The following is a 26328-nucleotide window of genomic DNA, read 5'->3' on the forward strand; positions in this document are numbered from 1 at the left end:
AAACAGATATCTGACCAGACTGACATCAAAATATTTTGATTTTGTGCTTTGTTTATTGAGAAGGTGTTTCTGTTTAGTTCAAAACTTTAGCTTTTAACGACAAGTTGTTGAATAAGAATTGAAAAACATCATTTAAAATGTTTTAGCATTGTTTCTGTAACAGAGATGGGAAGTGAGTTCCAAAGTCTAGCAGCTCAACTGTTCAGTTCACCAAAAGTACACCCAGAGAAAAAACGCATATTAATTTTTAATCCGTTCTACATTGAATCAATGGTGAAAAATATATTCATTAATTTTCTAAAAAGTCGTCCTATGCTTAACTTACAGTTTGTCACATCAATTTTTATAAGTGAGATGGCACAGTGGTAAAGCACAAGCTTGTCAACCCAGGTATAGCAGGTTCGATCCCCAGCGGATGCTAGTTTTACTTTTTTTATTTTTTTAATGTGTGAACAACTTTGATTTAATTTGTGAACAACTTTGATTTAATGTGTGAACAACTTTGATTTAAAGTGTGCTACTTTGATTCAATCATTTTCCACTTTAGGCTAAAAATGTAGTGATTTTCCATTGATTCAAAGTGGTTTAGATTGATTTTACGTTGTTTTTTGGCTCAGTGTATGTACTAGAAACTAGACTTAAAGATGAAAAAACGCTCAAATACACGCTAGGCAGATCATTTACTAAAAGAAAAAAAAGAAAATAGTATTGGGCCTAATATTGATCCCTGTGGAACTCCAGATAACAAGCGTATAAAATAAGAGACTTTCCTACCATGAACAATTCTTTGGTATCGTATTATGTTAGTAGGTAATTATAAATTATAATTGATTGCATTTTTTTCATATCGATCATCTAGCCCAATCTGAAATTATGAAAAGTTAAATATATATGATCAAAAACCAATGTACAATTATAAATTAACTCAATCGTTAAATCACTTTTCAATTGTTTTCAACGTTATTTTAACTTCAAAAGATTTATTTTATGCTCTTACACCTTTGCCGTAGAAAATACCGCTCAAACTATTGCCTTATAATACATCATTTTTGTCAGCATTTAGTTCTTAAGGGCTTAAATCACCAAAAATTGAAAAACAGTGTTATTTTTGAAGAAATTGTAGGTATGCGTTTTTGACTTAATCCGTTCAACACTATTGTACAAAAACATAGACCATTTATTAGTTTGGGTTATAAATTTGGTCAACTTTATCAACAATATCATTTAAACAGGTATTCGATGCATAGTTTTTTCCTTCAATATCGAGAGATAAAATATTTTGCGTTGACTACCAAATTTTTTTAAGACCGCACAACTATCTTTTCTTAATCGCTTAAGGGGGGAAATCCCTCCAGACGACACCTTTTTCACTATTTTTTTATGAAAAACTGAAAGCACTTATTGAAATTTGGAAAAAGACAAGATATTACTGACATTATCAAGAATTGAAAAAAAATGTTTCAAATGAAAAAATAACAAAATGGCGGCTCTGGAGCCTTTCAAAGTTGACGCCTCTAGTTTGCGCCGTGCAATGTACAGGTCCAGGAAATCATCTTAAATCAAAAAATTTTTTCCGTTAGATGATATTAGTACGCATTGCATGAACCTAAATTTATTTTTTTTAAATGAAAAATAAAAATTAGAAACCAAAAAAACGAAAAAGAAACATGTTTTTTTTACAAAGAAGTAGTTAAAAAAAATATTTACTGTACAAATTTTATTCAACTTTTAGGTTCATGTTGTGGCCAATGATTTAAGGCTTCAAATTTCAAGTCTATAGCTTCATTAGTTTTTGAGTTACATTGCACGGCGCGGAAAAAAACTAGTTCCGAAAAAAATGCGTTTAAAGTTTTCGTTTTCGTACTATGGTAGGTTCGGAGCGCATTGGTTTCGGCACTATCTAGGCACTTTTGAGGCTTCATTTAAGGCTAAGACCACTGAAAATAGTTTCGTCGGTTGATAAATAAATTTATTACGCAAAAAAAAAAAAATAATGCAAAAATAAAAAATTCCAGAGGGATTTCCCTCCTTCATGTGACATCAATTATGAAAGTTTCTCATTACTTTAAATCCTGTTATACATAATTATTGACTTTCAATAGTATCACCACATAAGTAAGTTCATATCAAAAATGTCTGTCTTATAACAATCACCCTCTCTTCCAGTCGCCTTAACATAAGGCTTATTGACATTATTATCCTTTTCATAAATAATTACCAAACTACCCAAAATAACGCATATAGTTCAATATCAATTTAGTATTATTATTTACACAGACACACAAACAGAACAGAATAAACTACTACTCAAATAATAATAAGATTAACTCACCCATATAAATGCAGGTCAAAAGCAATTTCAGCGCTGGAATTGAAAATCTCTCATTTTCCAGCTTCATCAGATCGAGGGCGAGTTTTTCAATTTTTGTCCGCATCTCTGGTGTCGCAGCATTGATTACAACTATCCGTTCTAATCCCTAGAAAAAAATAATAATCACACAAAAAATACATAGAAAAAAGAGTATAATATTGGTTATATTGCATTTGCTTGCTGGCTGGTATAATTCATATATAGATGGCGCTGGTGTTCGTTTCCATAGAGTTTATATGAGCTCGCGCTATTAAATATGAAATTCAATAATATGACCTAGAATTCAGGACCTATTAGAAGTGATAACAACGTGCGAGCTGAGCGAGGATGAAACAAAAACACAACAGTGGAGAGTATTTAAAAGGCGAATAAACAACAATTAGCAGCGCGTCCTACCAACCAATCTAAAAGTTGGATATAGGGCTTTTTGAAGTGTTCGCTTCAAAATTGCCAATCAAAAAACCAATTTGAAAAGCAACGCGCGGACTTGCAGATCCTCGGGAATCGGGTATCACAGAAGAGTCGGGATTCGGGAAAGGACCAATGTGCCACATTGAAGTTTGTGCCACATATAGAAAGAGTTGAAAGAATTCATGGAGCAACAGACCCAACGCAGAATGAATGCCTGGTTATTGGCTTGATACTGGTTCTGGTTCGTATATCTAAAAAAAAGAGACTCCCAAGCGAAATACTATATATGGAAAAAACACAGAGAATTGTGTGTATATGTAAATGGCCTAAGGGATAACCGCAATACAATTGCACAAAATAGCCAGACACACGAGAGCTCTACGACACACATAAAGAGTCATGTTGAGGTTGTTATGGTTTTTGTGTTCAACGACCGACGACGACGATGTTGTCCTCGGCTCGGAGCACTTTTTCTGGGATTTTTCGAGTTTCGAGGAAACTTTCATGGATGAATGGAAATGAGAAAACTGATGCACGTGGATAAAGTTTTTCGTCCCGTGATGTTTTTTTTTTTTTATTTTTGAAATTGGAACTGCGTTGTTTTTTTTTATTTTTTTTTGTCGTAGGAGGTATTAAAAATAGTTTTATTTTTGATGAGATTCGGTTGGAAAGGAATTTATATTTTATAGCATTGATATAGTCAAGTGTCCGTATAAAGTATACAAACGACCGACGTATGAACGACCATAATAATAATTATAAATTATTTATGATGATATGGATAGCGTTGGTGTACGAGTACAGTGGAATTGACGAAACAAGGCTGAAAATGGGTGCTAAAAAAAGGAACAACGACACAAACAAGAAAGGTGGTACCAAAGTTTAATAAATTTGATAAGGTTAAAGATAAAGTTTGGTTACTTAAAGCCGTTTGCTCAAGCAAATGTTCAACTAAAATATTAAGGTTTGTTGCGATCAATATATTTCGGCAACAATAATTGAGTTTTATTTCGGAAAATTTTGGACGCAATACAAAATTGCAACAATAACATTAACTCATTTTCCGCCAAAACAAAAATCCCAAACTAAAATATTAAGTATCAGCAAACGACCTTTAATAGTTTTTTTTTTGGGACAAGAACCAAGAATAGGTCAAAAATATAGTGAAAATACCTATTTGTTTGTGGAATATATATAATGTATGACACATGTTTTTAAGGTATTTTTTGATGCTGAATCTAACGATATAAAAATAGAGAAAATACGATTGCTCTTAAAAAAAGTTATTGCCGATTACAAAATAAGGGTGCTTATTTTTTTACTTTAACAGGTATAATATAACGGAAACCTATGTGAAAAAAAAATGATACACTGATGAAATTCGAGATGAAGGTTTTAGAAAAGGCAGGGACAAAGGTACCATAAAGTTCTTAAACATATTTCTGGTGAAAGGGTGTTTTTGACGTGATAACGTCTTATAAATCGATGAACCATGGCAGCCACCACAAAAAAGTGACGAAATTTTCTAACGTTACACTCTCGCACTTTCGCAGTGCGGCAAAAAATTTCAATTAAAAATTAAAAATAAACTATTAGAGATACAAAAATATTGTATAGCTTATTTGAAAGATAATAACCTAAAACTAAATCCAAATGAAGGATTTTTAAAAATTCCATCATTTAATAGGGTAAACAGGGGTAAAACGGAAAGATGAAATTTGAGCTAAAATCTAAACTCGAAGTTGTAAAGAATTGATTTTTTTGCTATAGATAGATGAGATTAATTTAAGAATACCTGCATTTAAGGAAAAATTCTAAAAAATTTTGAAACTAAGCTATAACGTTTTGTTTGAACGTTGTACACGTGTTGGGGCTATGACAAAATGATGATTTTGGGTAAAGGAAACTTTTTTTGACAATTCTAAAGATGCCAGGTGAAAGACGAGAGAAAAAAAATTAGGGGCTTGATACGGATTTTTTTTCAACACTCTGCGTTTCGAAATATGAATTTTTGAAAAACACCTTGTTTTTTAGGGGTATTTTTGGGTAATTTTTGATTTTTAGCTTATTTTTGGAGCGTTCAAATTTATAGAACATGTAGGTTTTGGCCTTAATGCATATATGTGCAAAAACTTGGAATCTTTTAGTGAGTTTTGACTGAATAACGGAAAAAACAAGTTTTTAAAAAACACGTTTTTTACCGTTTTTAACCGATTTTCATCGTTTTTTATTTTTATCTTTTTTTCTTTAATAGATACAGGAATAAAGTATATGGAGTAATGATAGACCATGACTACGACTATATGTGTGCGAAGTTTCAATCATTTTCGTAAACACAATTTTGAGATAACGGTAAAATAAAATTTTAGAATTCAACAGGTTATAAATTTTGACCAAGAGCAGATAGAAATTTATTTAACTTTTATAAGCATCCTGATACAATTACCTTTTATTTGGTATATCACATATAACGGTAGACTAACTACAAGCTACACAATGTAAAATCAAGAAACTTGCGAAAAACCTCAAAACACCAGTGGAGATCTGTTGCCCCCCGAACAGCCACCAGTGTGGGAACCGTAATCTCAGTCTGGAAATTCGACATGGTTGACTTTAAAAAATTCTAACTTCTCTTGTAGGCATCTTTGAAATGAGATTGATACGTCATATGAAAGGTGAAATAATAAGCTTTGGCATGGTATCAAATTTTTTATAGGTTGTCAAACAAAAAAATTGATTCCATAGCGTGAGAACATAAAAATAAATGTTTTTTTTTTCCTTTTTTAATGAAATTTTATCGAGTTCAAAAAATTCTAGCTCTTTTTGTAGATGTTTCATAAACCTGATCGATATATGTATATACAGGGTGTCCCAAAAGTAATGGATCAAACGAAGTATGCTGATAGGGGATCTTAAGGGCTCTCAGAATTTGGTAACTTGTTCATCCCAAATCCTTAGGGTTTTCGATTTAATGCAATTCTTGTGAAATTTCGAAAAATCCCTACTTGGCAACAGTATTTTGCTTCCTGCGCCCATTATTGATTTTTGTTTTTTACAATTCTTTTACTAAAACATTGACAAATAATTAGGAACAATTAATTCAGAAAAATATTTTTTATTTCATGAGCCATTTCGCTGCAAATTAACTAACAGTTTCAAGTTTTATAAAAAATCAATTTCTAACTTTTATTTGAGAGCAACACCCCAAAAAAAATGTGTACGGTGTGAGAATGGTTTATTATTTTAAAAAGTCTCCCTGTTATTGTAGTTTTCAAAAATGTATAAAAATTTCCAAAGTTGCAGTTAGATCGTAAATTATTACAATTTTAATTCAACAAAACTAGGTTTTTCAGAACAAAAAACAACCAAAAATATACACATTTTCTCGAACTGTTATTTGTTTATTTTTCTTTGAACAAAAGCCTCTATTTTTGTTTGTATATTTGCTCTGAAAAACCCTGTTTTGTTGAACTAAAAGTGTAATAATTTACGATCTAATTGCAACTTTGGAAACTTTTATACATTTTTGAAAACTACAATAACAGGGCGACTTTTTAAAATAATAAACCATTCTCACACCGTACAAATTTTTTTTGGGGTGTTGCTCTCAAATAAAAGTTAGAAATTGATTTTTTATAAAACTTGAAACTGTTAGTTAATTTGCAGCGAAATGGCTCATGAAATAAAAAATATTTTTTTGAATTAATTGTTCCTAATTATTTGTCAATGTTTTAGTAAAAGAATTGTAAAAAAACAAAAATCAATAATGGGCGCAGGAAGCAAAATACTGTTGCCAAGTAAGGATTTTTCGAAATTTCACAAGAATTGCATTAAATCGAAAACCGTAAGGATTTGGGATGAACAAGTTACCAAATTCTGAGAGCCCTTAAGATCCCCTATCAGCATACTTCGTTTGATCCATTACTTTTGGGACACCCTGTATTTTGAGCTTGACAATAAGCTTTCAGATGGTATAAAATTTTGTATAGGTTGTTAGGGAAAAAAATGGAATTAATGACGTGAGAAGATAAAAATTCATGTTTTCTTTGCTTTTTTTGATGAAAATGATTGTTTTCAATAAATTATTTATATACTTTTTGCTCATTTTAAAAATTTGAAAATGGTTTTATTCTTAAGAAGAAGTACTTGGCTTTTAAAATGCATAATTTTTTTGTAAGCTTTTAAAATAAAAAAATTAATATAATGAGAAAATAAAAAAGGTATTTTTTTTTAGCTTTTTCTTGTTATGATTGTTTTTTTCTTAAGGTTTTGAATTATGTGTGAGAAAAGTATCATAACAGCTGATATAAATTTTGTTAATTTTTCAAACTTGGTGAAAAAGTTTGGTTAGTTATAGGAACAAAGAATCTAAAGAGTCTACAAAAGTTTCTAAAGTGAAAGGGTGTTTTTTTTTTAAGAAATAATAAAATTCGGAATATGTACCACAAAAACTGGGACACAAATGTAGCCGTAATGAAATTTGGTACAAATGTTTCATTTAGGTAGGCGAAAATAGGCGAAATGGAAGTAGACTTTGATCCTTGGGATGGAAGCGGCATCGGAAGAGGCTAACGAAATAGAAGTGGCAAGAGTGTTGGAGATCGGCAAAAAGAGGACAATGGACGGCAAGGCTGATCAGGAATTAGGCTGAGTGGAAGACCGAAAAGACGGTGCGGTAAACTATTGCTCACCGGACAACTTCAACGCCTTTTTCGAAAAGATGCTATCCAGCGAACAGAACTGGAATAAGATTTGTGCCAATCACCTTCTCAGAAAGATGAAAAGAGAGGAAGACAGCGTGAGCTCGACATTGTTACTACTACAAATAATACAAGTGATATGAGATTTTTTTGGAGGTTTAGCTAGCAAAGTTGTAGGTAAGAAAAAGATCTACAACTTTTGTACAAACAATTTTTTCATATAACCTCAAAATTTAGGTGAAAAATTAGAAAAAAAAAAAAAAAAAAAAAAAAACACCCTAATTTTCAATCGAAAATTCACTTGTCAAAATATCAGCTTTTTTCAAAAAGTCGGGTATTTATTTTGTTCGTTGAAATATCTACTTTCAGATGGTAAAAGAAAAAATTTACATGAGTACACTATAGTACATTTTCTCGGAAAATTAAAAAAATTAAAAAAGCTTGAATTCGTCAATTTTTTTTATCATTTATTAAAATTTATAAATTTATTACTCAAAAACCATACGATTTATAAATGCAACATGAAATTTTACGGTTTTTCAGTAAGTAATTAAAGTGTAAATATTAATAAATAGGCCAAAATTTTAAATAATGAGTCATTCCATATGAAATCAACAAATTGGAGCCAAAATGTGTGCGGCATGATTTTTAATTTTAATAAAAATAAAAATTGAGGACAATCTTTGAGGTACTAGAAACAATAAACCACCACTATTTATTTTTTTGACTGTTTAGTTTCTGACCAATACCCATCCGAAGTCGAAAATTCGATCAATTTCACACTGGTGCATAACGGTTGTAGCTTTTTACTTATAATAGGCATTGAAATGGTTGATACTTTTTTTGATAGGGTAGTGTATGTGTATTTCATGTAAAAATATAAAACTAATCCAGAGCAATTTGAAACAAAATGGTTGCCATCTGAAATATTCAAAATTTGTCTTCAATTTTACGATTTTTACCTGCGCCCTGCGTTAATACGGTTACAAATTCAGGATTAATTTTTTTTTTTTGAATTTAAGTATGAACCCTTGCAATACCACGAAATAATTATCAATGCCCTAGAATAATGTCTTCTAAGAAAAAACAAAATTTGAAAATGCATGTTTTTGAAAAATGCTCAACTTTGGACTCAAAAAAACCGATGTGGTTCCAAAAATTAAAATTTGATATTTTCAGTAAATATAATATAAATCTTTGTGAATCGTGGTGACTAAGTGTCATTTTGTTATTTTCAGTTTTTTAGGTAATATGATTTTTTTAAAGTAGTACTTTACAAAATAAAATAAAATAGTTAATAGTCCAGTCAAAAAAGGGTTTAACCTTGAAATGAAATTTTGTTTACTCAATATCTTCGTTTTGCCATTCTATAACTTACCTCAAAAGTCTAGAAAAAACTCATGTCCCAAGCAGCGATTTTCAAGGGCAAATCGTGAAATGGAGATTTTCAAAACTAGCGATAATAGACAATGGTTTTATATACACATATGATACATGACTCCGAGGTATTTTTTAATGGTGATTCCAAAAAATCTAAAATCAAAGCAATCTGACGTCTTTCAAAAAAGTTATACCTCTTTTTCATCTGTCAACACATATTATTATAACAGGTGCAAACTTACTACCTAAAAACCTTTAAAAGCTATGGCAGGGTAACCAAATTTTGAATGAAGGTTTACATATCCATTATCATTAAGAATCAAAACAATACAATGAAAAAACATATACATCTATGAAAAAATTCTATTTTTTTAGAAAGTCAAACATTTTAGGACATGCACTAAAAAACATCCTGTACTATCTTTGAAAAAGTGCTAATAGGGTATTTTTTTGGTTTCTATCTTTGTTTGGATATTCTATAACTTATGTCAAAAATCTCATGTCCGCAAGTCCTACTTTTCCAGATTAAACTAAAATAGGTGCAGATTAAAAAAAATAATATGGGTTGACTGATGAAAAAGAAGTATAACTTTTTTGAAAGACGTCAGATTGCTTTGATTTTAGATTTTTTGGAATCACCATTAAAAAATACCTCGGAGTCATGTATCATATGTGTATATAAAACCATTGTCTATTATCGCTAGTTTTGAAAATCTCCATTTCACGATTTGCCCTTGAAAATCGCTGCTTGGGACATGAGTTTTTTCTAGACTTTTGAGGTAAGTTATAGAATGGCAAAACGAAGATATTGAGTAAACAAAATTTCATTTCAAGGTTAAACCCTTTTTTGACTGGACTATTAACTATTTTATTTTATTTTGTAAAGTACTACTTTAAAAAAATCATATTACCTAAAAAACTGAAAATAACAAAATGACACTTAGTCACCACGATTCACAAAGATTTATACTATATTTACTGAAAATATCAAATTTTAATTTTTGGAACCACATCGGTTTTTTTGAGTCCAAAGTTGAGCATTTTTCAAAAACATGCATTTTCAAATTTTGTTTTTTCTTAGAAGACATTATTCTAGGGCATTGATAATTATTTCGTGGTATTGCAAGGGTTCATACTTAAATTCAAAAAAAAAAAATTAATCCTGAATTTGTAACCGTATTAACGCAGGGCGCAGGTAAAAATCGTAAAATTGAAGACAAATTTTGAATATTTCAGATGGCAACCATTTTGTTTCAAATTGCTCTGGATTAGTTTTATATTTTTACATGAAATACACATACACTACCCTATCAAAAAAAGTATCAACCATTTCAATGCCTATTATAAGTAAAAAGCTACAACCGTTATGCACCAGTGTGAAATTGATCGAATTTTCGACTTCGGATGGGTATTGGTCAGAAACTAAACAGTCAAAAAAATAAATAGTGGTGGTTTATTGTTTCTAGTACCTCAAAGATTGTCCTCAATTTTTTTTATTAAAATTAAAAATCATGCCGCACACCATATTTGTTGATTTCATATGGAATGACTCTAATGATAAACAAAAATTTTCGTTTCATCCTACTATGATTTTTTTTTTAATTTTTAATGTTTTTGAAGGCTTCGGCACTGGTCTAGCAGGACTGAGGTGTATCTAACTTTACGAATTCAAACAGAGAAATACTTACATGTATGACACACAAGTAGATGTCCTGATTGGTTATCCTTTTAAGATGTTTATTTGCCCAAATAATTGTATTTGACAGCAAATGACACTGCACTACAAATTTTGATGTCCATTCGATTAAACTGAAATTAAGTGCCCACACAAGTTTCATGTGAATGTCACTTTGACATTGCATTGATGCGCTGTAAAAAAAAAAAATAGATAAATAAAAATTAAATACATTTTAAAAGCAAAATATATTCAAATCATATCAACCTTGAACTCAAAAAGAAACCATTAAAATAACAGATAGCTTAATCTTTATGAATCCCAATTTAAATTTCATTTAACCTTCTTTAAATTCTTAGAAAACAAATCGCTGCTTACCGAAAATTTGCCAAACATCCTATAAATACAAAAGGAAATAATTCGAGAAATTGGCAGAATTGAAAGCCACAAATATGTATAGATACTGGCTGTGTCTACTATTCCCATTTGAGGCCCATCCAGACCTGTATACAAACATTCGGCACATCAACCGTAAATGATTCCTTAAATGAATTTCCTAATCACAATCAAATTCAAAGACCATCACTTGTGGCAGGCAATGGATTGAGATGAGGTCAACATTTAATCGTTCCAATTCTAAGGGAACTTCTCAAGCATCACTTTCTTTCTTTTTAAACAAGTTTAAAGAATGTTGTATAATCATAATACAATACACTACGTGTCTTTGAATTGAGAAACGTGATAAAATATTTTGAATGCGTTTCATAAAATATTTTTTGGCCTAAAAACAAAATAAAATTTTCTTCGTAACTTAACTTTAATTTAATCGATTACTTAGTTTTAAGATTGAGACAATATATGGATTTTATTTGGAATTCAGAATCTTAACTTATTTTTAATAATAATAAAATAAGTGAGGAAAACCAATATTTATTCAATATTTCGAGGAAAAATTTGAAAATATTTGGGTTATTCACGTTACATAAATTTAGTATCTCATGTTACTTGAGTTTTTTTGTTACAATAGTACAAAGAATAGATGCATTTTCACTAAAGTTATTTTCTAATAAAATATTGTGTAAGGAAATAACCTTAAAAGTTAATTTATTTTAGCAATCATAAGGTTAATTCAATTTTAAAGTTCAAGTGATCTCAACTCCAAAGCCTTTAGCAGAGGTACGACAATGGGCTTAACGCTTTGGAGATGAGGCCACTTGAACTTTAAAATTGAATTATTATTTTTTGTCATCGTTGTTCTTAGATCCATTTTGTTTTTTTGTTATTTCTGCCCTGTTCGAATTCACTAGTCAAAAAGTTTTTTTATAGAAATCAAAGTATATTTTTCTAATGGTTTTTTGTGCTCTGAGCTCGAATCTGAAGTCAGAAAAATTCTATCACATCACGTTTTTGACCTATTACCATGCCAAAAATCAGAAAAATAGTGTTTGGGACGTTCAAAATTTAATATCTCAAAAACTTTGAGGTTAGAGCTATTGTAGTGCTTGATTCAAATTAAAAAGGTCAATGACCATTAGAAAAGTATAATTTGGTTTCTATGGAAAATTATTTCTCGCCAATATTACTGTCATTTACGGAAAAATCAATCTTAAAAATAGTTTTTTTTTTCAATTTTTCTCAACATTTTCTAAAACAAAAGTATAGTTTTTCCACACAATCTTTAAAAAACAATTTTAAGCTAAATAATTGCATTCCTAACTTTTCAAAAATCGAAAAATTTTTCGGTAACTTTTTTGATTGAAAAATAAGCTATTTTTTCAAATTAAATTCGTCAACAATCCAAAAATTAATTTTTTGCTCAAAAAACATAACAAAGTAATTTTTAACCAAGTTTTGTTAGAATCCAACTATTTTTTTAAAAGATAAAAATAAAAAATAAAAAAATCGTATTTTTGCATTTTTTTCAATATTTTTGAGGTTATAGAAATAAAATTGTTTGAGTAAAAGTTGTAGACATTTATACTACCTACAACTTTTGCATTTGACTTTTTTCGATAGGACGTCTAATTTTGACAGAAATCGTAAAAAAACATGATTTTTGACACCCACCCCACTTTTTCGCACACCCACCCCCTTTCCCCCAATTTTTTTGTGGGCAATTTATTTTTCCCCTTTCTTATACCATTTATCCTAAATTTTCCCACCACCCATACGCTGCTAATAATTTTTTTATTTTCAAAAATTATTGGCACTGGTCTCAGTGTTGTAAAAAAACATTTTTTTTAGGTAATACATACAAAAATAAAATTATTTATTGCAAATAAAAAAAAAAATTTGCATTCAAAACAATATTTATTGCAAATGAAAAATATTTGCAATAAAAAAAAAATTATTTGCTGCAACTGAAAATAGTTTGCGTTATAAAAAATATTATTGCAACCGAAAAAATATTTTGCTTTTAAAACAATTTGTTATTGCAAATAAAAACATTTCTGAATTAAAAAAAAAATTAAAATCAATCCAAAATTTTGTGCATTGAATAGTTTTTTTTTTTTAATATTCGTCAAATTTTTCAATGAGAACATTTTTTATTTGCAATAACATTTTTTTTAATGCAAAATATTTTCAGTCGCAATAAATATATTTTGTTAATCCTATTTTTTCTTATTTGCGAAAAATTTTTTTTTCATTTTAAATACATTTTTTTAATTAAAAGTGTTACAACCCTTTAGGAATCACAGACTAAAAGGAAACTATTGATTTTTTTGGCACCCGGCAATAAGGTCATAAGTTGTAGTTTTTCAGAAAATGAGATGAGCTTTATGATTTTAATTTTAAATTATAATCTCAATTAAAAAATCGAAAATGCAATTTTATGACTCAAGAGCTCAACAATAAAGAATTTTCATAAGATTTTACGAAAGCCATTAGGTAATTTAAAATAATGTTATATGAGAGGGGACAGATAAATTGCAAAAATACGATTTTTTTTAATTTTTATCTTTTATAAAAGTAGTTGGAATTGCAAAAATACGATTTTTTTTTATTTTTATCTTTTATAAAAGTAGTTGGATTTTAACCCTCTGTCGGCACATGGGTGCGAATTTGGCAGGACAAAAATAAAAAAATTACGATTTTTCAAAAAAGTGGTCACAAAGAAGTCTCTTTATAAGGGTGAAAAATTTTTTTTCGGAATTGTTAATACAATATTCGAATTCCTCGGAATATTCTACATCAATTTCATACTTGATTCTCTATAAAATATTGTGACCGAAAAAAGTTCTAGCGACATGAAAAAGTATAAACCAAATTCGCACCCGTGTGCCTACCACGTCACAAAAAAGAGGTGTGCCTACAGAGGGTTAACAAAACTTTTTTAACAAAACTTTGTTGAAACTATTCTGTTTATTGTCTATTTAATTTTTTTTTTTTTTCAGCAAAATATATTTTTTTATTTTCGACGAATTGAATTTTAAAAAATTAGCCTATTCTTTCGATTAAAAAAAATTTCGAAAAAAATTTGAATTAAAAAAAATTTTAGTTTTATTTTAGTCTATGTAGAAAACTACACTTTTATTTCAGAAAATATTCGAAAAAATTTATTAAAAAAATATTTACCAGATAGATTTTGCACAGAGAAACCAAATTACACTTTTTCTAACGTCAAATGTTATTGTTATTTTAATAGTTTTTAAAATCAAGAAATAGGGTAACTTCGGGCATTATGGCGCACCTCTCAACTACCATACTTCCAATACTCGCATTTAAATAAAACCAATGCAGAAACTTTGGCCTTCGTCGAACACTAGCCTTGTGACGATCGCAGGTCAGTGCTATTATTTTTATGCCAAACAAAAAAGAAAACAAAAAAAATATACCGGTTCTGGGTTCCAATATAATATCGCTTTGTTTTTGTTTGTGTGTATCTCGGTAAGTATACAGTGCACGTGTTTGTTGTAAAGAGTGAAACGCAGAGTACAGTTTTGGTTTGGTTATATCACTTGTTATATTTTAACTGAAGTAAGAATTGTGTTTAGTTTTTGGAGTTTTGTGAATATGTGTATATTTTGCAATATGGCGCAGATGTAATTAGGGCATTATGGCGCTATATTATACCCGACTGCACCATAATGCCCTTATGTAAAACTAATTTCAAAAGTAACTCTGCATTTTTTTAAATTTAAAAATAACCTCAATTTAATGTTAATTTTATGAAACTTATTCACAATTATATTTCAGAAATGCTGAATATACGTAAAAAAAGTAAAGGGTTCCGAAGTAAATGGGGTTCGCCATATTGCCCATACATAGGGCAATATGGTTTTTTTTTGGACTATTTTTAATTTAATTTATTTTTTGTTAAAAAGCTTGAATTTTTATTCTTAAAGAATTTATTTATGTTACGTATTTATGAAATTTAATTTAAAAAAAATGATTGAAGTAAAAACTGTAGTCCGTAGTAAAGTTATTTGAGTTTGTGCTTAGGTATGCCATAATGCCCTAATTTACCCTATAGATAAGAAATTTGTTAAATAAATCAGAAGTCAATCATAAGATGCGGAATGTATAAATACATCAACAAACATATTACATACATACATCTCATATACCTTTAGATCTTTTATGTATACATAGATATCAAATCTATGCGGTTAACCACTAGAACTTACCTTTCCTCGATAATGCCATGACGATTTATGTAGCCAACAATCAAGTCCCGTAGCATCGATAGCTCTTCGCTTAGTTTGCCCATTGTTGTGTTCGTTTTGAAGCAGCACTCGAGCAGACACAACAATCCCGACAGGGTGGCATTCCTAATGAACACATGAGAGCTCTTTAAGTAGGCGGCTGCAAGGGCACATAGATGCGAGAGCTCATTGGGCGAAGGTATCAGCATCGCTTGGGTCTTACACAATAAGTAGATTACATACTGTGGCATCCAGCAACAGCCACCAAAGTTGCAACGATTTCGTATCGAATTGGAATCGGAATTCGGACATGACATGACGGAGAGAGAAACGAACGGTATCCGAGAAATAGTACATAGAGAGAATTGAGAATTACATAAGAGAATTAGAAAATGCAGTTGCATTAGTTGGAAATTGTGAAAATGCAATTGTGGTTATAGGGTGGGCAGTGCGGTAGAATTGGAAGGACTTGGACAAGGACCGACACATCGTTATTGGGACTAGGAACGGGATAGGGATTGGGAACATACAACAAACCGGAGAAGTAAGTATATGGGTGGCATTAGTGAATGTCATGAGTTGTCAGATTACATTTGGGAATATTTATGTTTCGATGTAAGAATGTGAATGAGATTTTCGTATTGGGTACCGACCTGATGAGTTATTGTATCGTCCATTGGTATTGTTTCCTGTAGTTTTAGAGCTTTGTTCCTGATCAATTTGATTTGGTCACGGCTATCGCAGATTTCACAGAATTTCACCAAATTCGGCAAGGCTAGAATGTGATTGTGCTGAAATGATGCAAACATAAAAATTATAAAACTTAGATTAAATGCATTAAATGTCTAATATTTTGTCAGAAACATCATAAATTCAGTAGAAATATTGCTTAATCAATGTATTTAATCAACGGTTCTATACTATGTTTAAACATTTTAAACATATTTAAAGACTGTATCAAGCAAAAGACATAGTAGTGCCCAGTCACTTTTACTGAGCTGGTCAAAACAAACTTCTCACAAAATTTCAGCTACAGTAGTTTCGGAGATATAGGTCTTCAAAAATTGCAAAAACCGTAACTGGCTGACTGATTCACTGACTCACTCACTAACAGATCATCAAAATTATCGAGCACTTCCTTCCAGGTATCATAGAAACTTGAAATTTTGCACAGCGAATGATCCTGTGTTGCATTGCATACAAATGAAAAAAAATCGCCCATTTCACTGAGTTTGTAACAATTATTTTAGAGTACTTTTGATTATCATACAATTTTGAAACTTGGTAGAATTTTAGAATTTTAACCATTTTCACTGAACTTTCATTAAAATATTAGGTATAGAGCATTTCTGATAGAATCTTATACCTTGCAAAAAATAGTGAAATCACAACAAAATCATGACTGTTAAAAATAAAATACACGACTGGAGTCGCACGTACTTATGGCAAAAGTAACTTTAATGTTAAAGCTTTTCATTGAATACTAGCTGACCCGACGGACTTCGTTACGCCTCTTCTGCTATTTACTTCCAATTTTAGAGTGTGTCAATCTTTTCCAAAAAAAAAAAATCGGGTCACAACATCAAAATACAGGTCTTAATAAATAAAAGAACGTGTTTTTTGAGTTCTATTGATCGCATTATCAAGATTGATGTTTGTAGGCTTAAAGTTTCTACATTTAGAATATGAAATATTACGAACTTAGGCTATTCATATGAGATGGAAAACTAACTTTTTTGAACCCCTTGAAAACAATATAAAGCCAGGACTTGAAAAAATCGTTCAAAAAAAAAAAAAAAATTGGAGTACCTACGAAAATAGTTGCTGGCCGATTCTTAGACTTAACCGATGAACCCACAAAATTTCATAAAAATCGTTTTAGAATCGAATAGAAAATCGTTTGAGCCGTTTTTTTAAAAAAATAATTTTTTAAACAAATTTTCTAACATTAAAAAAAAAATATGGTATGCCATTTCGAAGAAATAATTAATTTGGCTACACATTAAAACGATACTTCAAGATTTTTTACCAAGCCGTTTTCAAAAAATTGATTTTTCGAAAAAAAAAAAAATTGAAATACTTTTTAAAATTTCCAAAATTGCGTTTTTTTACAATTTTCTAAAATTTTAATATTAATTTTACCTAAACTTTTTGTATAAGAAAATTTCGTTGAAATCGAGTTAATGAGTTACGAGATATTCAGAAACCAAAAAAAAAAAAAAACGTTAATAACGGTACAAAAAATTATTTTTTTTTTGTTTCAAAAGTTGGCTCTTATTTGTAATACTATCTACACACAAAAATTTTAATCAAAATCGTTAGAGCTGTTTTTGAAAAAAAATAACTTTTCTATTTCTGTTATATGGCAGGTATACCGTTAGTTTTGGTCATAAAACAAAAATTTTAATTCCCCTAAAGGGAATAACCTAAAACTGTCTTATAGTACCTATATCGCAAGTACAAAGCAAAGTTCTCCTATGTTAAAATTATGCTGGCAATCTCTTCCATAGCATTTGTAAAGAACATCTTATCACCTCTCAAGTTTTTTTTTTTCGATTTGTTGTGGATTCTTAAAATGTTTTTCGAAAAATGTTTAAACTTAGGAATTTTACAGCCAAAAGTATAATGTTTTTTGTTTTTTTTTTTTCAATTTTTTCTTTTCTATGCTCCAAATTTTTTTGACCACTTTAGTAATTAATTCAAAAGTTGACCACCAAAAATTAAATAAATTTTAGCAAACCATGTTTAGATTTATAAAGACTTTGTATGCTTCCCACGTTTCAAAAAGTGTTCTTAACATTTCTCTAAAAAATTGAGGGCGTTAAATTTGTATTTTATATCTTTTTATATCTTTGGAAACTTTTCTTTTCTTTAATACATTTTGAAAATTAAATTTTTCAAACATTAGAAAATAATATTTGATAAGATTTGATGCTTCAGTATTCGGAAGCTATTATTTAATGGTTAAAGAACAGGCAGAGTATAAAAAATGTATTCTTCAATTTATGTATATCCAAACACCAAAAATGGTACTGAAGAATGTTTACCGAAATTATAGAAATAAGTGATTTTAAAAATTTTGTTGATTATATTTTTTGGGAAAAATTTATATTCCAGTCATCACTTTCACTTCTTACATTGAGCTTTATGTTTTTTGTATTCGTTTTAATTCATTCTATTTTAAATTAAAAAATATCATAATCATTTTTTATTTACTGAAACACAACAATGATAAATTTTTTTTGAATGGATATACCTTTATTAAATTTCTTAATAATTAAATATGTACCTTGCTTAACCACCAGTGATATCAACTCCATTTTTTTTAATCAACCATTTATTGCTTTGGAAAAAAACAAATTAAAAAAAAGAACAACGACTGCCGAAACCCGGGATTGAACCGGGGACATTTAGATCTTCAGTCTAACGCTCTCCCAACTGAGCTATTTCGGCACATATTTATTCAATGTACGAATGAATGTTTTATTCTATTCTAGTTCTTATCAGTTATACACACTTTTCATTTTCATCAAGTGAATAGATAATTATGATGACATCATAAGAAAGAAATTAGTAAAATTGTTAGGAATTGTGTGTGTGGTATGGATTTCGGGGTTGCAAACTGAAAATAAAAATATACCAATTCTTGTTTTTTTTTATTGAATGAAAATCAATTTAACATCGTAGTAGAAAGCAGGAGTATTTTTATTAACCAGTCTTTTGAGTCATTTCTTTCAACTGACCAACTGGTTGTATTAAAAAAGTTACATATTTTGTAATTTTTTTGCAGATATGATATTTTGCTTTCGATATTACAATTGAAATGACAATAATATTTATCCTAAATATCTATTGGAAATTTAAGATTTTGTTTAGTATCGAGAACAAAAAAATAAAAAAAAAAAAATCGAAAGTTAAAAAATGAATTAAAAAAATTTTTTTCAAAAACTTATTTTTAAATTTTTGTTTTTACATTTTACAATTGATACCTGTAAATTTTCAATAAAATTTACTTTATGCTTTGATGAAATATATGAACTTAAAAAATATGTCATATTTCCGTTTTCCGAATTATTTGAGAAAAACTAAAAACGAAGTATTGTTAGAGTCAATAACAGTATTGCGCACACAAAATTTAATCGAAATCGTTAGAGCCGTTTTCGAGAAAATTGCAATACCTCGAAAACGTTATAGGGGAAAGTGGCCTAAAATGGCACCCCAAGGTAAAATGGCCCCCTTGCTAGAAATCGTAGAATCGAACATAATTAGAAAGTTTTATGAACGCGACATAAACGAAGTTTTAGCAACTTCAAGCCATTATTTAAAATTCGACAGGTCAAACTGTCTCTAACCACCTCACAAAGTACACTCGTTATAATTTTATTAAATTTTTTTTTTGCAAAAAAAGTATAAAAAACATTGTATTTTGGAAAAAGAAGTTAATATACGTATGTATGAAGTATTTCTTAATAATTTAATGTAATAAGTTGGCTTAGAAGGCTTTTAGATTTTTCGGTATAAAACTTAAATTCAAAAAACCCAAAATGGGCAAAATGGCCTACTTAGTACTCGGGTAAAATGGCATACTTACTTTCACATGGCATTTTATATTGACTTTCACATTTTCATTTTTACTTGCGATATAGGTACTATAGGGCAAGTTTAGGATTCGTAAAAAAAATCGAACTCGAGATAACAATTTTACATGACATTACGATGATGGAAAATGCCAAAAAAGTGGGTCCGGCAATTCTGTCTGTCTGTCTGTCTGTCTGTCTGTCTGTCTGTGTGTCTGTCTCTATCTGGAGCTGCAGCCTAAACGAGTGAAGTGATTTTCTTCAAACTTGGTGGTTAGCAGTTTTTGGTGATTCCCTAGAGTGGAAATTGAAATTTTTTTTTATGACCAAAACTAACGTTACCTGCCATATAACGGAAATAGAAAAGTTAATTTTTTTCAAAAACGGCTCTAACGATTTTGATTAAAATTTTTGTGTGTAGTATTACACATAATAGCCAACTTTTTAAATAAAAAAAATATTTTTTGTACCTTTATTAACGGTACCTGTCATAGAACGGTTTTTTTCGTTTCTGAATATCTCGTACAACATTAAAAATATTTCAAAATTTTTTTTTGAAAAATCAATTTTTTGAAAACGAATCAATGAAAAATTTTGAAATTTTGAAATTTAGTTTTTATGTGTAAATTAATTATTTCTTCAAAATGGCATACCAACTTTTTTTTTGAAAAATGTTAAAAAATTTGTATATATAAAAAATAATTTTTTTAAAAAACGGCTCCTACAATTTTCGAAAATTTTTTTCTAAAAATACCTTTTTATACAAGAAATAAAATGGCATATTTTTTTATTTTTTTTAAGATAATTTAAAACGGAGTTTAATTAATTATAAAAACAGATTTAATTTTTTTATACTACTTATGAAATTTCTTCAAAATATCAAATTTTAAATTTCTTGAATGAAAAGCTTTAACATTATAGTTACTTTAAGCATAAGAGCAAGTACGTGCGACCCCAGTCGTGCAATTTATTTTATAGTGAAAATGGTTGCTTAACATAAACGATCTACAGAGAGGAAGCCCTGAACTGAGGAAAGTCCTTGATTCTGTCCAAAATCTGGAAAAAAGCATCCAAATTTTTCGAAGTTCCAAAAACTACAGTAAGGAGATGAGAAACCAACAGGAACAGGGTTTTGAACGACTCACAGAAATTTTGGGGGGGGGGGGGGGGGGGATTAAGCACCACCTGTTCCAAGAAAATGGAAAAGGAGCCCTTTGACTCGATTTTTCATTTTAAATCACGTATATTTGAGGCGCTTAGAACTAAAACGGCCTAACCCACATTTTCAAAAAAATCAAACTGAGTACACAGATCGAACCCCAATAAAACAATTTATAATACACTCCTGCTCAAAATTAACGCACACTTTTTTCTTCTTTAGTTTAACCCCTGTATTTGATTCAAAATGGCTTTGAAATTCTTTGTTGTATTTTTTTGTGTTTGCTTTTTTTTTAGTAAGTCAAAAAAATGCTAAACTGCAACAGTATTATCAATCAAAAAAAAGATGAACCAAATTTAGCAATTTTAGGTCAGAAAACTGATATAAAAATAATTTTTGTTTTTTAAGAAAAAAATTTTTTTTAAAGGAAGCAAGTGACAGTTCTTTCCAATAATTTTATGCAATACTTGGTATTGTCTCCTCTAACGTATTTGACAACCTGGAGCCGTCTGTTCATTCCACTAATTAGCTTTTAAAGGTTTTGTTGTAACACTTCTTTCACTGTAGTTTTCAATTGATCAAGACTGCTTGGAGGTGGATTTCGGTCGCGAATGCATCTTTTCAATATTTCCAAGACATGTTCTATTGAATTCAAATCTGGATTTCTGTGTGGTCAATCCAAAGTCGGCATATTGAAATCTTGAAGATATTCTCAAAGCGCTCTAGCATGCATTATCATGCATCAGACTAAACTGTGGACCAAATCTAGGGGTGATTGGAACCGGATGCTGTTCGGGAATATCAGTCAAGTATCTTTTGGTACTTAACGTATGTCTAGGAGAGCTCGCTTACTCCGTACGTGTTGTTTAGCAGATTTTACTTCATGCAAACTCATTAAACTTCTCTAAAAGGTTCGCGGGTTGACAGAAGACTTCAGCGAATATCTCTCCAAATCTTCCCTAAAAACATTTTATTGCATACCTTCAATTTAAGATCACTCCTATCTCATTTGAGAAAATAACCATGATACTGTGACATTAAGTAATAATAAGACTTTTCTGTAAAACAAATACGATGTGCGTTAAATTTGAGCAGGAGTGTATAAAAATACATTCCCATTAAATTATATTAAATAGAGTTAAAATTAGAGCCAAAAACTTTTGTCACTCTAGTGGACGCCATTTTGGCTTCGGCGACAAAATTGCCTAAATCATTTATAACAAATGTAGTTTCGGAATAAAAAAAAATATCAGACCTTAGCCCAAAAGTATAGCCAACACACCTAACTAAAAAAAATTACAAACTAAGAATTAAATAATATTTTTTTATAACTTTTACAGGCCAACAAAAAAGAAACCCTGAAAATATGATTTTCTTTAAACTCGTTTTTCTCAAAACGAAATTTCTGGGGTTAGGCCGTTTTGGCGCTGAGCGCCTCATTTGTACAGTGTGCCATTTTACCCGGGTAAATTTGATCAGTGAAATTTGTAGACGTATGAAAATTAAAAAATTTAAATACTTTTTGGAATTTTTTCAACTCGCAAAGCAAAAAAATGTGAGAGTAATATATTAAACTTTTAAAAGTATAAAGCATTTAAGTTTGAATGTTACTTTTTTTCGAGATATGGGACATTTCCCTTAGGGGGGCCATTTTAGGCCACCTTCCTCTATGGGAGATATGCGTTAAAAAGGAGATATTAAAAAAATTAAAAAAAACGGGTCTAGGGAATTACGTACCAAGTTTCAAGCAAATCCATCGATCCGTTTAGACCCTTGCTCAATGTACAAATGGACGCACAGATGCACACACGCACAGACCGACGGACGCATAGTGCGTTGATTCAGTGCAAAGTATGGAAAAAGTTCAAAACAGCCTGATTTGTATGATCTTTTCTTTTGACATTATTTTTTAGTCTCATGGCAAGTAAGTAGTAGGTACATAAAAACATTTTTCTTTCGGTTATAAGTTTTTGTCACATAAGTACACTAAGGATTGTTATTTTTATAACTCAAAGTGCGTTTTTCATATAAATTGTGTGTAAAAAGGCTCAAAACAAACAGTGATAGCCAGCAGGGACGGGGGTGGACGCGGATGAATGATACCATTTTGGAAAGGTCGTATTTCCCACTTTATAACCTATTAACTTTTTTGATGAATGCACGTGAATCAAAAATGATGCTGAAGTAACTCCGCGGTGCAGCGCTTCGTAGATCATCACTAAATGGCCTACTTTTGACATGTTACCTTTAAGAGGTTGTATAGGTTGCTGTAGGTGCTGTACAGTTCATCTAGTTAGAAGCCTGGCTATATTTTTGAATTTTTTAAAACCGTAATGTTGGTTTTGATTAAAACCTCGAATTTTTTTTTCTACACGAAACCAATACTTGCCCTATAGAGCAAGTAAAAACATTCATAACCCTCTACCGCATACTAACCCATATATGGTTTATCGGTTTCATATCGATTTATTTCCGTTATATTGCACCAAATGTCAAAAAGAAAAAAACTATAGTAAAACTATGTCTATTTTTTTATAATAAACCGGTTTTTATTATCAGTAAGAGAGTCGTGATTCTGAAATAAACTCATTGTTTCAAGAGCATGTGTAAAGTGCAAATCAGTGAATAAAAATATGTACTTTTCAAGTGTTTTTTTGTAATAAAGAAGTTAGTTGCATCCAATTAAAAATATGTTTAGTAGGTATGTATTTATTATACTTTTATATGTTAACGAAGTTCTTTTTTTGTTTTTATAATAATTTTTGTCTTTTTTGACGTTTTTTCCAAACGCTATATATGGGTTATCATGCGTTCGTGACTTACATTACTGATTTTTGTGGGATTTTTATTTTTTTTTTTTTGTAAAATGAATTCGAAGACTTTCTATAGAAAAAATAAGTGTGTAAATTAGCTTTTTTGTAGAGCGTTCAATTTTATACAAGAAAATGATTAAATCTGGCCTTTCCCATACAAATCGTATGGGAAATAGAAATTTGGGATGCGGCGGTACTAAATCTTAACATTAAGGTCTGAAACTTTTGCAGTATTTTTTTTTCGTCGTTTCCAACAATATTTTCAACAATGCTTTGAACAAAAAAAAATTTTTTTGTTTGAATGATGTGGTGATGGTTTTCAAAATGATGACGATCTAGCTTCAGATTCTGGCCCTTTTTAACATCAGCACTTATGTAAATCTGTACAACCTACAATGTCACGAAAAAGAGGACGACCTTCAACTTTGGCAGGTGATCAAAGCAGAGATGGAACAAAACAAAAATGAGGGAGTTATACAAGTTCAATTCACTCACAACATCAACCAAGGGCAAAAGTCGTTGAATTCAGTGCGGAGTGGAAAAATCGAGTAAGCTTAATATATGTATACGCGAAAAAAAGACATTCTTAAAACAAGAAGATTCTGTTTTAAATTATGTAAATTTCTGCATAGTTTTTTGCTAAGAAGATTTTCGTCTTAAATTAAGGGACAAAATTTGCTTTATTTCATAAATGTGCTAATTTAAAATAATCCGTCCAATTTTATAAGAAAATCTTCTTTATTTCATGTGAAGACATTTTTATTTAAACAAAAATTGGCAGCCCACTGGGGAACGACCCTACAATTCTATGGTTACTAGTAGAGTGCTTTACAATCAGGCTAACCAATTTTTGACCACCACTCGCTGTCTCACTTAAAAATAATGCTACTGACAAAAAAAAAATTAATAATATATGTATTAATAGATTTAATTAGAAACCTTTCCATTTCTAGTCGTGTTTTTTTAAGAAGAAAATTCTTATTAAAATGCATGATGTTCACTTTAAATTTAACAGATTTCGTTTATTTTAATAAGAAATCTTTTTGTTTTTAATACGTTTGGATTTTGAATGGGTATCATTTTATTTCAAAGTGTCTTATCTTTCTGCGTGTAATTTTAAGCGTTCCAATAACGGGACGAGAGCTGGTAATAAATGTGTAACATTTTAAAACTCTTTTGAGCTTTTGCAAGGAAATTAGACTCAAAGAAATTCAGGGTGAAATTCATAGATTCTGCAATTAAAAACAAACCATTGTAAATTTCTTGAGTCAAAGAGACGAAAAAACAACAAGTTCGAAAATTATTTGCAGAGTTTTTAATAAGTTCATAGAAATTTTATACAAAATCAATAAATGCTTTAAATATTTTCAATAAGAATGAATCTAACCAAATAATTCCATACCACGATTGATATTTCTTTAACATTGAAAATTCTACTATACACTCGTATAATTATAAACTACATCAAAAGCCCTCTTAATACATCGATAGATTGCTCAATTACGTCACCACACAGCTCATACCTACTTCAACTTTTGTATGCAGTATATATTTGATGTGCACTGCACTGCAACGGAGCACCCCTCTAAAATGTACATTAATTTATCCTTCATTCATTATAAAACTCGTCTCGTTCACAATATTGATGGTCAACTAGGGGCTTGGTTAGCCCAAATGGCATCTATAATTAAAATCCTATGACGCGCAATACCGTTTTAAGGATTCAGACAGCCACCTCGACGGAATAATAAATTTTCAGTGCGAGCATGATAAAATGTATTTGGAACGAATTTCAATTTAGAAAATCCCCCAAACACTATTCGAGGAGACTACATTCGAGAGTATAAAGTACCTTTTAAGTACATATAAATTAAATACACTAATGTGCAAAAAAAGTTAGTAAAATTTAAGATAGAAGAAAAATTAAACTTTTTTAATTTTTCATAAATTTGGTCAACAATTTTTTGAACACCACTGTAACATACAAGAATTATACGAGTATTAAATTTAAATACCATACCTCATTGATTTGCATTAGCACATCGAATATTAATTGAGAGCTGCTCCTAAAATCGATTCCAGAGTTATCGGTGAAGTGACGGAAATTCCTAGTGAAAATATCCTCTTTGCCATCTGCCGGCAGGCTTACACCTGACGTTTTTGACGCTGCTGCTGCTGCCGCTGATTCACTGGATGATAATAACCCATCACCATTACCACCACCACCGCCACGTGTAGGACTATTTGGGCTGTTGTAGGCTTCCATTTGTTGCCAAATAAAATTGAGATCATACTGATTGGGCTGAAAGGACAATGTTCCAATAATGTTGTCCCTTGTGTCGGCCATTGGTGACAGGTTGCGCTCCAAATTCGGATGGTAGAATACATTCGAGTCCGATACCAATAGTTGGACTTTGTGTAATTTTTTCAAACTGAAATGAAACGAAAACGAAAGGGGGAAGGAACACAAGAAAATTACAATAGCAAATTTGAAATATAATTTAATTTGTTTTGCTGTTGAGGTATATTTTTTTTCTTTATTTATTTTGTTATTTATTATATGGTGACCATATACGGTCTTTTATTAATACAAGCA

The 26328-nt window shown here is 30.1% G+C and overlaps 1 protein-coding gene and 1 non-coding gene across 4 annotated transcripts in view; both read right to left on the minus strand.

The window, feature by feature from the left end:
• The window catches only part of LOC129917148 (uncharacterized), a 131662-nt gene that overhangs the window by 6033 nt on the left and 99301 nt on the right, over window positions 1-26328 (minus strand). For 2 of the 3 annotated variants that reach the window (XM_055997526.1, XM_055997525.1), the window contains exons 21-25: window positions 25753-26164; window positions 15837-15974; window positions 15166-15425; window positions 10551-10731; window positions 2333-2477 (exon numbers count right to left, since the gene is read on the minus strand). In XM_055997526.1, coding sequence (XP_055853501.1) covers window positions 2333-2477; window positions 10551-10731; window positions 15166-15425; window positions 15837-15974; window positions 25753-26164 — 1136 coding nt within the window. Of the gene's footprint in view, window positions 1-2332; window positions 2478-10550; window positions 10732-15165; window positions 15426-15836; window positions 15975-25752; window positions 26165-26328 lie in introns of those variants that run through there. The other variant, XM_055997527.1, reaches the window with a different exon arrangement.
• Trnaf-gaa (transfer RNA phenylalanine (anticodon GAA)) lies at window positions 18564-18636 on the minus strand. The gene has a single exon. It is a non-coding gene; the product is annotated as a tRNA-Phe (tRNA).

Source organism: Episyrphus balteatus, chromosome 3 (genome assembly GCF_945859705.1).
Source record: "Episyrphus balteatus chromosome 3, idEpiBalt1.1, whole genome shotgun sequence".
NCBI classification, from domain to species: domain Eukaryota; kingdom Metazoa; phylum Arthropoda; class Insecta; order Diptera; family Syrphidae; genus Episyrphus; species Episyrphus balteatus.